Here is a 12,016-nt window from a genome sequence, read left to right as displayed (position 1 = left end):
CCATTTTAAGGTTCAACCCTCTCATAATTTGTCTCGATAAGCAGCGACCCAGCGACCCAGCGACACTTCATTCCCACGTTATACCGTTATACTGCCTCAAAAACGTTCTCGGCCTGCGCTGGATTGCGCGGCCCGCGGTGCAACCAGCCCCCCGAATCCGGACCACGCGTCATGACGGACGAAAGGGAGATTGCGACTGTTTCCACGAGAAGTTTGTCGCCGCTGTAGCCTTCCGAACGCGACACACTACATAAGACACACGCCATGTCGACCCCGTCCAAGAAAGGCGACCCGTTCCCGGACGTCGAGGCCAAGCTGCAGAAGGCCCACAAGCAGTCGGCGTTCGAGAAGGAGAAGGCCGAGCGAGAGGCCAAGCGCAAACGCGAGGCTGCCGAGACTGCCGCCGTCTACGAGAGTTTCGTCAAGAGCTTCGACCACGATGACGACGACGACGGCGACGAGATCAGCGCCATTGCGCGCGGCCACCAGCAGAGCACACCCTTTGGCCGCGGGGGCGGCAGAGGAGGCGGGTTCACTCCCGTGGGCGGAGGTGTTGGCAAGCGACACTTCGGGACCGGTTTGAAGAGTGGGCCGGGCAGCCTTGGTCCGGCGCCAACGGGCTATGCGAAGAGCGGACCGGGCAGTCTTGGGCCAAGCCCTGGCAGTTATGGACGGAAAAGAGGCTTTGACGGAGGCTATCAGAGGGACTTCGGGAGGCGCGACGACGACAGGGGCCGGCTTGGTGGCTACCAGGATGACGACAGGGACTATGGTACACCGACGACGAAGGGCCTATCCAAGGTCTTCAGTACTAGCGATGATGAGGCCGAGGGGAAGCCTGACAGGGCGGAGGAAAGGGCCATCGCCAAGCCAACCTTGCGGTTGGCGAACCTGCCGCCAGGTACTTCGCCTGCTGTCATCAAGGCTTTGGTGCCATCGAATCTCACAGTCGAGAATGTCAAGGTCATACCGCCGGCGGCTTCAGCGACAAACGAGAGGAAGTCCATGGCGGCCATCGTTATCCTGTCCCAGGAAACACCCGCCACAGACATTGATGCAGCGGTCAGCTCATTGCAAAATAGGTATTTAGGCTATGGGTTCTACTTGTCATTGCACAGACATCTATCGTCCGCAGTCGCAACGACGACGGCAGCCTCGCTGACTTCGGCCGCATCGTCTCATCCGTTCGGGGCTAAGCCTGTGGTACAAGTCGATGATCAGCGCCCAAATCACCAAACCCAGATGCATCGTGGATTTGCCCCGCCAACTTCATACGGACATCCGGGTGGCCCGATCAACAGGCAGGGTATTTTCCACGTTCCTATCCAGGCGCCGCAAGATATCAAACAACTGCAGCTCATCCACAAAGTGCTCGAATCTGTCCTGGAACACGGCCCAGAGTTTGAGGCGCTGCTCATGTCACGGCCTGACGTACAGAGGGAAGAGAAGTGGGCCTGGCTCTGGGACGCCCGGAGCCAAGGTGGAGTTTGGTACCGGTGGCGGTTATGGGAGATAGCTACAGGCTTACGAAAGAAGGATGGAAAGCAAGGCAAGTATGTGCCCCTTTTCGAGAGCAGCCATGCTTGGAAGGTCCCTGAGAAGCCACTGCAATATGAATATGCCACGAATATCAACGAGTTCGTGTCGGACTCAGACTACAACTCGTCTGATGAGGACGACTTCGAGGACGAAGGCAACAAGCCCACCGACGGCGGGCCGGGCGGTGATAGTGAGAACACATATCTCAATCCGCTGGACAAGGCCAAACTGGTACACCTGTTGGCCCGATTGCCAGCCACGCTCAGCCGGATCAGGAAGGGGGACATCGCAAGAGTGACGACCTTCGCCATCACACACGCAAGTCGTGGCGCCGATGAGATTGTCGACTTGATCGTCTCTAATGTTCGAAAGCCATTCGCCTTCACAGCGGCAAACTCCGAGCACAAGCCAGATTCCAAAGCCGATGGCAACGACGCTCCCAAAGGGGAATCTGATCCTTCGACACCGATCCCAGAGGAGAAGGATAAGCCGGCCTCGGCCGATCAGGTTGACACCAGTGCTGCAAGTCTGGTCGCCCTTTATATAGTCAGCGATATACTCTCGTCATCAGCTACCAGCGGAGTTCGGCACAGCTGGAGATTTCGTCAACTGTTTGAGACAGCGTTACGAGACCGCAAGGTCTTTGAGTACCTGGGTCAGACAGCGGAGCGCCTAAGCTGGGGAAGATTGAGGGCAGACAAATGGAAGCGCAGCGTGGGACTTGTATTAAGTCTCTGGGAGGGATGGTGCGTCTTCCCCGCCGAGACCCAGGAGCTGTTCGTGAAGAGCTTCGAAGCCCCGCCTAGCCTAGTGGCAAAGAAGGTCGAATCACAACAAGGAGACGGTGCTACTGCCGAGGAGATCGAAAAGAAGGCTGGCGGTAGCCGATGGAAGACGGTCGAGGCTGAAGGCACGGCAGAGACTGGGAAGGGATTCAAACCTGTTACTGCCGTCGACGTGGGAGCAAACTTTGACCCTTCGGCAGAACGCATGGATGTCGACGACGATCTCGATGGCGAGGCAATGGATGACGAAATTGATGAAGACGTGCTCATGGACAGCGACATAGACGGCAAGCCAATGTCTGAAGACGAGGATGACGCGCAGGGCGACCCCATGGATGAGGACACAACAGAAGTCCAACAAGCACAACCACCAAACCAAGCTCCTACGGACGAGGATAGGCCGAGAACCTCGGCAGATTCTGGCCCACCGGGGGAAAGCTCAACAAAAACAGAGAGGCCCACGAGGCGGAGGATACGAGCTGTAGACATGTTTGCAGATGACGACAAGTCCAGTGACGAGGGTGGCCGTAGGTAGACGGTCGCAAACCGTATCCTTCGTGTGGCGGGTTAGTGATCGATAGAATACGAGAAATTCAGCCACATTACGGTCTTCCAAATCGTCTGCACCGTTGTCTGTTCGCTTGCGTGATCGCCGTGATTGTGTTGCCTAGCCCCTATCTAACGATCCTCTCTTGCCCTTAGGGAAACATGTGAGGCCTTTCTTGCCCGGCGTGCTTTGGGTCGGGCACTTGGGTCGTGGCGTGTCGGTGTCTGCGCCTGGCGCCTGTGCTGTCCTAGCTTAGGGAGGTGAGGAAGCGCGTCGTCAGGCGCGGTTGTACGTACCTCTGTTTACTTGGTCCATCTGGCGCCAGTCGTGCCGCTGACTTGTGTTTCTGGGGACGGCTGCAAGTTAACTGTGTGGTAGAGCTACTGCCTCGAACAAAGTATCGACAGTCTGAGGTGGAAGCGCACACACACACACGCCGCTCCCCACTATGGTGCATAGCGGTGGGCTCGGTGAAGCGCGCTGGCAGCTCACCGGTCGGTCAGGGAGACCTTGCTGGCCAGGCTACGGAATACTTTTTTCGTAATTCGCAGCGCGGGTGGTTCCTTGACCCTTTTCTCCTTTTGAGATAGCCGCTGAGACGGTCCACAACCACACTACATTGCAGCACGGGCGCTGTTGACGAGAAAGAGGGGTGTCAACATAGGCTTCCCCATGGTTCGTTGGGCTAGATGGAGATTCCTCCGCGATTTTTTTTTTGGTTCACTGAGGTGGCCTTAGTCATCTACCGGACTGTGCAATGACCAGGGCTACAAGCATCCAATGGGAGAGGGCAAGGTCGGTCCAGTTGGGCAACTAATGGTCAAAGCTGTAAGTTTCGACATTTGCATGTGGCCTCTGGCAGAGTTCCTGATATGCGCTGTGGAGGAGTGGCCCCAACTCGAGGCTCAACTGTCACCAGATCTCGCCTTGTCTAGGGGTATGTTTAGTCATCCCATGTCAGTTGGTGTATGACATGCATCCGCAGTCGATCATGGGGTACTGCATGAAACGCTTGAACACCGAATGGGGCCCTTTGGCAATGAGGGGGCGAGGGCCAGCTGCGGCGTGACTTTCCTGAACTTCACTGCGCCATTTTTGCTTCAAGGACTGTGATCTGTCCTCACTATCGCAAATGGAAGATGCTAACATCCAGGCACAGCATTGGCGATCGTGGGTAGCAGGGTTGAGTTTGGTTGGAACTACAGACCAGCACCACATACGGTATGGATACCGAAGTCCTTGATTCAAGCTTTGGCATCGTGCTAGCTGCTCGATCACCAACAAGTATGGCGTGGGCAAGGACAGATCTCATGTCATGTGCGCAGTCTAATCTTCCCTGCTCGGTCGAGTACCAAAGTCATTCATTGTTCCGGTACTTGAGTGTCTTCTCAGCTCCACACGGAACAGCAGGATGAGGCTGACGATGGAACCATCATACTTTCAACCTGACCAGAGGATGGGCTGGCGCTCTGGTCTAGGTTGGTCCGATCAGCACGGCCTAGCCGACTGAAGGCCATTATCCCTCACCTTGGAAGGTGTAGGTGTGGAGATTAGCTAAGCTTTCGAGCCTTCGCTTGGACAGGAGACGCAAAAACTTTCCAGGCTGAGACGGTGCGCAGGTTACCTAATCATCTGACGATGCATCCCCGATCAGGTTGCAGTACCCTCGAGAGGTTGAACGATTTCTTGGACAGCGTGTACAGTCTAAGGAGAGCCTACGAGTTACCTAGGGGCTTTCAAGGGGCCACCTAAGCAGAGTGGGAGTTGGAGGTGCAGCAGCATTGGACAGCGTCTTTTGCCAAAGGGCAATGATGCTCCCATGGTTGCCTTACTGGCGAACCAGCTAACAAGACGCCAAGGGGGTTTCTGTTGGGGGACAGGAGATCCGCAGTCACAGCCGAGATCTGCTAACATGGGCTACCGATTCAATCTTGTTCGGAGGAGTCTCCGCGGCGGGTTTCCACGGTTCTCATCGGGGATGCGTCCACACGAGGCCAACTCAAGCGGAACACAGTCATGGTATCTAGGTCTTTCTTTCTGTACCATACAGACCTCATTACACTATCCTCGGTCTACAGGACTTGGACTGACACTGTGTTCCCCTGCATCTGTATCGATGTGTTTCTACTACAGCTTACAGTAGCCTTGTCTCGCCAATAATTAAATGCCTTGTATTTTGAACCTCACTTTCGGTTTTCTTAGAATGTGTATCATGGCACGGGAATAACAGCGAGGAGTTGGGATCGCTTGGCACCAGCTGGGCTCCGCCGTCAGAGGTTTAGCTCAAGCCACTGGGTAAGGGGAACTCGGTAGCGAAAGTCAAATGTGCCAGCTTGGTCTATTTAAGCTACAAGTGGCTCGCTGACGGAATCCGGCATGAAGCACAGTGTCTGGAGTGCTGCCTTGGTTTCCTCGGAGCGCGCTCCGGCTCTCTTCAAGGCACCCCATGCACTTGGGACACACCCTGTTCTCTCCGTGGAGCTCCAGACCGCATCTGCGGAATTGGAACCGACAGCACAAACTACGGTAGATTGCTTCAACAATTCATCAACTCGTAGATATTGATGTCGAAATATGCACATTGAGCGGGCACGATGGCAACGTTTCAACGGGGTACGCAGTGTGCTGACAACGGCCTACAGCGTCTTCTAGCCTGTTGCTGCTGAAGCAATGTCGGGGTTGCCGGGTCTTCGTCTAGCAGGCCGGACCCAACCTTCAGAATCACTTGGTGCCTGAAAGCAAGACAGACCACCCCGTGTGACAGCCATCGACGGGACCATGGATGAAGAGGGGCCGCTTCGTAGCAGGCATCGCCGCGCCACAATGTTGAGAGCCGGTAGATATCGGCGAGCTGTTGGGACGTTGTCAAGTATGTAGTTACTTACCGTTGGAGTTGACTGTCCTAACGTAGAATCAGAGCGAATGTTGCTACTGATATTACGTCGCAGTACTCGTGTCAACTGAGTGATTGAGGTATACCTGTCCAACATCTTCAAGGTCGTATTAGAGAGTGTTGCGCGTGTACAAGCAAGTGTCATTTATTCCCAATCCGTACATCCACAGTAGTGTATCTTAATAATTAGGTAAGCCTCCGGATTCGAATTTTCCTTGTTTCCTGGTTTCCCAAGGATTGTATGTTGGTTATTTGGGCCGACAGCCACCCTCCCCTACAGGTTTGAACCTACGGCTAGCACTTCTCGCTTTCAAGGAGTAGCTTAACCCCGTGAACAAGGTTTGACATTTATCTGGAAAGATCTTCCTCCGTGCAGGTACGCGAACTGACCGTGGCCTTCTGACGTATCCTCAAGCTGCCAGTGAGATCCCCGGTCAAATTGGTGATGCTGGATCGGCAGACCCCCAAGAAGTTATCTGGCGGTCAACCCTGTCAAAATCAGAAGCTGATGAACGCGGTCACAATGAAGTGTCAAAATAGAGCATCGAGGTTCTGGGCTTGTCTTGGAGAAGCTCTCTGGCATCTCGAAGTCGCACAGGATGCTGCCCGCCCGGCGGAGTGGATGCACCAAATTACATCGATTTTGGGGACACGTTGGCTGTCGGAATGCGTGATTTCTTGCTGTGTGCAGCCCCAAGGCTGCGGGTATTAGCCCTCGCAACTTGATTCCAACCTCCCCGACTGCGCGGCGGAGCGGACAGGGTCTACTAAACTTTGGAGATTCTGTCACGCGATGTCAAACTATCTACAGATCAAGCTGGAGTTATGCTCCTGCAGATCTCACCGAGATTCACCATAATCCAAAGCTCAATGGCTGAAGACCGTACGTCATATCTTGTTGCTACGCGGAGCGAGGCCTGTGATAGACATGCAAGTACTCGGAACACGTCAAGCGACCTGAAAGGGTTGCGCCATGATTGGTTGCCCTAGATTTCTTGCAGATGGCGTTCATAGTTTCGTCGCGAACCAGAGAAACAGGCATCAACATTGACAGCCGTTCGTGAGCCTAGCGCCTGAGTGGCGCAACGCCGCACCATAATGCACCGCTCCGAGTATTCCCGGATCCCAGCCATGAACTGCTACCTGTTCTTAAGGACTGCAAGCTTGGAGGGGCCCATCTGCAGCCGGTCGAGATTCCGTCTTGCGCCATTCTGTCAACCTTACGTAAGAGTCTTCCCCTTGACACAAAATCCCGAGCAGCACCACCACGTGCAAAACCCCAATTTCCTTTGAAAAGCTAGTAGCCCTCATGTGTCATTCCACGCGAATAGATGGCTCTGTCTCTTACCATAATACATCATTTGTCGACATGTATTCATATTTAGGAATGCAGAAATCTTGCAATGCTAATAAGAAAACATCGTTGAACATACTCTACTGCGGACTCGGTTGGCGCAGTGTGGATAGTACAGGCAAACTTTTGGGTCTAATGACCCCCTGTTAGTCAACTATACACACAAAGTTTCACTGACAATGGAGGGTTTCCAAGCTCCTACAAACTTTGGAAATGCAGCAAGTGGTTCTCGCAGGACTTGTTACGTCCTTTCTCACCAAGCGTCGGCGGGGATGTTGTCGGAGCACTAGTGTGTCTACATATACACTTGCAGCTTTCATAGTTCCGCCTGATTGGTCGACCCTGGCAAAGGCCTCCAACCTCCCCACAGGTCTACATGCAACCCTCCGGCTGCGTCTCAAAGACCTCGAATCCGATATAATACATTGAAAATGCCATCGCTCGACTGTCAAAACGGGGCCTCGCTGTTTGATATCCATGTAACTATGATCGTCGATGTTGTACCCCAGCACGCTATCAATTCATATTCATGTAGCGTCTGAGAGTCTTGTATAGGGGAATCCAGTTATCCGATACTGGAGTAGGCGTTATGTCGCCTGGAATTGCGGACTGTATTGTCGTTTGCCAGTGAATCGGGCAGCTGTAGACCAGCGCGCCTAGCCTACTTGCCCGGGTACCGAGGCACCTAGGCAGGTACTCACCTCTGCAAGTGCCTACCACAACAGGTGACACCTAAGCCATCACGGCTGACACTTGCCGTGCTTTGCAAACTCCTGCCTTGCCACCCCTTGATCATCGACCCGGAAATGTAAAGTTTGAGGCCATCCAGTAGCCAACCAAAAGTTCCTCGAATTTAAACGGCCGTGCCTGGCTTTCCAGGCCAACTAAGACCACCACCTGAGCGACTGATGAATAACGTTTGATATTTCCCTGGTCGACCGCCCAGATACATGTTCTTGTACACGTGCAGAACAGGTACCTAACCCCCCATTCACGGTCGCGCCGCCTGCTGCCAAGTGGTCCCAACAATCTAGGCTCTACCATGCGGCGTGTGGTGCAAGACGTAGCCTCAAACGAATGGAGCACTAGATCCAAGACACTAAGATGAAATATCATATGGATGGGAAAATATATATCGATCCCTAGGTGTCTGTTTTTTCTTCCTCCCATAGCACCTGCGGTGGCAAGCAAGAGTACCACCCACGTCCTTCCTAATAAAAAAAAAGAGTTTCACTGCAAGATCACAAGGAAACCTCAGTCGGATCTTGTTTTGAAGGCCCCTTAACATCATACAAAGCACGAGAGGTGAGCTGGACAGTCTGCTACCAGTTGCTATCATATTCCGCTCTAGCCCAGTGGCTCACATCATCACCATAATAGAATCGGATCGGATCAAGTCACCAACTGCTAACTCTGGATATTCAGCACCACAATATACATATTGTATATACCTGCACATCCTCCGATAACCAGGCTCATTCTCAAGCCGACGAAATCCTCTTTGGGCCCCGGTCTCTCGGCACTATTTCATTCAGCATCATTTGCATCGCTCCAAGTAGTGGCTGAGTCATTCGTCTCATCAACAATAACCCGCATTGTGCAGCTATATTTCGGGACTTGACCGTTGTACGACTATTCGCTCAGCCTCCTCGGCCTGTTATTCAAGATGAGCGCGTTACCGTCTGGAGCAGTTCCAGATGACAGAATCCATACTCTCGCCCGTGTGCAGGACGCGCATCTACTAGACAGAAGAAAGATAGCTTGGTAAGCCAATCATTTCTGAACGTGTTTCTGCATCGCCTGCGCACTTTGGAATACTTCAATGTGCTTCAACCTCTGCCGTTCCGCGCCACTCCTCCGAACACTAGGAAAAGATTTCCAAACTGATCATAGCCATGATCACCACCAAACATGGGGAAATGGCAAGCACCGTCAATAACTCTCACAGGGCTTGAAAACGGCTTTGTTCTACCCAATATCCCTCGCAGAGTTGTCTTTACTGGATCCAAGCTGCATTTGGGAAATGATAGCATTGCTGACTCATCCATAGCGGCCCATGTATCCGAGGCCACAGGTCCTCGAAATGTCCCCATGTCTGGGATCGCGAGATGATGTACGTAAGAAGTCCAGGGAGGCCCTTGAGGGAGTGCGTCCACCCGAACAGTGGCCCACGGCGATTGTGTGCTTGCAACAACAGACTGGTGTTCCAGGTCACCCATGTACGAACAGTCATTGGAGAGATAGGGGCCGTTGGATCTGTTTACGACGTTACCATTGCATACCTGGACGAGAGAGATTCACCACGGCACCCAAGAAGAACAAGACCGGCCACCCGCCGTCCTGCAGCACGCCGTTCCACAGTTGAAACCACCGCCTCATCCTCAGCACCATCTGCGGCATCATCCGCCGCAACACCTGCGGCACCACCTTCAGTAACATCTGCAGTAACATCCGCATCAGTTTCCTCGCCAGCACCTCCGACGATGTCGTGGGATTTTCTTCCCATGGGAAGCAGCTCACCTTTCCAGAGGCAGACGGAAGAAAACATGTTTCATCCGTACACCGTGCCAGGCCTTTCGAGCGGCAGTAATCCAATCGACTTCCAGCAAGGGCTGCCACCTGTGCCACCGCAAGCATTCGCCAGCGTCCCAGCACAAATCAACCCAGGGGTAGCAATTACCTCAATGCCCCCGAACGCTTTCATTTTGCCAAACTTTCAGATGGAGGCGCAAGCGTTCCTCGCCGGTGGTTTCAATGCAATGACTGGACTGTCATCCAATATGGTCAACATTGCACCTTTCCAGCCAGCTGCGACAGGAGCAGTCTCGCTTGACGCAACAACAACACCAGAGTCATCTGACTATTTTGACGACATCAAACTGGAAGACGATCAGGATCTCGAGGCTCTCGTTGAACAGAGCATGAACATTCATTCACACCAAATGATGCCCCATAGTCCAAGCTATTCGGGCACTGCATGGGAATCGGTACAACAAGCCCTGCCTCTACAAGAGAGACAAGCGCAGGACTCGCCTGGTATACTAGCTTTTCAGATCCTCTCCCAGTACCTTTCTGATTATTGTGGCAAGATTCCAGAGTCATGCGCATGTAGACCTGGCAACGGTCTGCTTGGCTGCGTGTTGCATCCCTACAATGAGACAGCGATCTCGAGAGTCAAAGCGTTTCTAGAAATGCAGGAGCAGCCCGAGGAACTAAGCAGCAGAGAATCATCAGTCGTATCTGATGAAGTTGAAGCTTTCGACTCTGCCCCGACCCCGACTTCAGACATTCAGCTTCCTGGATGGACCGACATCTATCAAGATGGCATTTTTGACGGCTACGTCGATGTGGGCGGCGACTTGGGCCACAACCTGGGCAACGACCTGGGCGGTAACCAACTGGATGATTGGTCGGACTTCGGTGATTTGACGATCCAGTAATCTTGTACTTGAAAGGGCTTGCTCAAAGAGGAATGTTGCGATCAAGCGTGAGGGCGTCGCTTCCGTCCTCATCGGGTAAAGATGGAAAGAACTCTGTGCCTTGAGCCTCATTATTGCGACACCAGCCCCCATTTCCCCCATCCAGAAGTTCTTTCCATACTGATAAAACTCAGAGAAGACGGCACGTGCCGTCACTAAAAATCTCCTTGCGATCGTCGTTGGGTGCGTGTTTAGAGACACTGCATCGCAAACACGTACGACTTGTCTCGTCTTCTTGTCTTTTTCTCTACCACATTTCATAAAGTTAGTGTCTAATCGAAGTTCGATTATCAAGATTTCCTTTACTGCAGGTGATAATTTGGTATCAGAATTGTCCTGTGATAATGTCTCAAACCCACCTGGACTTCAGCAGCGACGGAGGAGATGACGATTGCTCCACAGCCCGTAGCCCGTATCCCTTTACTCCCACGAATGCAAGCAGTCCTGGGACAGACTTCATAAGTCCGTTAATTACCAAGCAGCCCAACAACTCTATCAGCGACACTACCGCACATCAGTCCACCCCTCAGGTTGAGTCCGCCCCTCAAGAAACGATCGATGACGATGACGACGACGATGACGGAGATCCCTCAACGGCGGTATGGCACTCGACTTGTAGCATGAGAAGCGGCACTAAGATCCACCACTCCATCATCGCGACTGATGGTCGACCACTGCCGGACATTGACTGGAGTACCAACCTGTCAGGCATTGATTTGAGTCGACTTAGCCCTGAACTGAATATGGCAAGGGTGCTTGCTGGTCCACAGCTCATTGCCCATATTAATACACTTCCATTTCCTGAAAGAAAGAATTTCGTCAAGAACCAGCTCTCTAGCCATAAGCTGAATGAATTTGTGGCCACTTTCTCGCCACTCGAGGAACAAGGCTATCGACGGTTGGGCTTGATCCCGGGTGAGCTCCCTCAACGAGCAAACCCAAAGAGTGGATGGCCAATGCCACAGTGTTCGACTGGAGAACAAGGTCCCTCACTTCTGCAGCCCGGACAACTAGATGTCAAGGACCCGGTTGCTGCGTCACATCGAATCCTCGACGCGATGGACTCCTCGATTGCCACTTAGGATGAGCACGCAGAGTCTAGTGCTGGCTCAGAGACGCGTCAACTGCCTTCAAGCTCTGATAGCTCTGCCGAGAAACGGACGTTTGACGATAGCATCGAATCAGCAATGGAAGAGATGGCTGGCGGCGGGAGCGGAATAGGTAACAGCCGCGCTGTGCCTTCAAGGTCCGGCTCAACAGCGCAACTGCACAGGCCGAAGGAAAACCCGGGTCATTGTTTGACCAAGAAGCGAAAGACATGACTTACATCTTCAGTGAAATGAAATGAGCGCTTCACGCAGGGATGAACAGACTAGGTCAATTTCTGTCACAAAGCAGAGGTGGAACGAACGAGAGAGG

The 12,016-nt window shown here is 53.1% G+C and overlaps 3 protein-coding genes across 3 annotated transcripts; all 3 read left to right on the top strand.

Annotated features, from left to right (window-relative positions):
• Window positions 1-264: 264 nt before the first annotated feature.
• On the top strand, window positions 265-2,859 carry JN550_004120 (uncharacterized protein; the record flags this gene model as incomplete). The annotated part of the gene is made up of 1 exon (XM_049315600.1): window positions 265-2,859. The coding sequence occupies one exon, from the start codon at window positions 265-267 to the stop codon at window positions 2,857-2,859; it is 2,595 nt and encodes an 864-aa protein (XP_049174142.1).
• Window positions 2,860-9,201: 6,342 nt separating this feature from the next.
• Window positions 9,202-10,558, top strand: JN550_004119 (uncharacterized protein; the record flags this gene model as incomplete). The annotated part of the gene is made up of 2 exons (XM_049315599.1): window positions 9,202-9,264; window positions 9,329-10,558. 2 exons carry the CDS (start codon window positions 9,202-9,204, stop codon window positions 10,556-10,558), a joined length of 1,293 nt encoding a protein of 430 aa, XP_049174141.1.
• Window positions 10,559-10,941: 383 nt separating this feature from the next.
• JN550_004118 (uncharacterized protein) lies at window positions 10,942-11,679 on the top strand (the record flags this gene model as incomplete). The annotated part of the gene is made up of 1 exon (XM_049315598.1): window positions 10,942-11,679. The coding sequence occupies one exon, from the start codon at window positions 10,942-10,944 to the stop codon at window positions 11,677-11,679; it is 738 nt and encodes a 245-aa protein (XP_049174140.1).
• Between the last annotated feature and the right edge of the window lie 337 nt (window positions 11,680-12,016).

The sequence above is a fragment of the Neoarthrinium moseri genome (assembly GCF_022829205.1).
Source record: "Neoarthrinium moseri strain CBS 164.80 chromosome Unknown scaffold10_Wmoseri_CBS_16480, whole genome shotgun sequence".
Classification (NCBI taxonomy): Eukaryota; Fungi; Ascomycota; class Sordariomycetes; order Amphisphaeriales; family Apiosporaceae; genus Neoarthrinium; species Neoarthrinium moseri.
The sequence above is the reverse complement of the archived record's forward strand: the minus strand, read 5'-3'. Positions and strand labels throughout refer to the sequence as shown.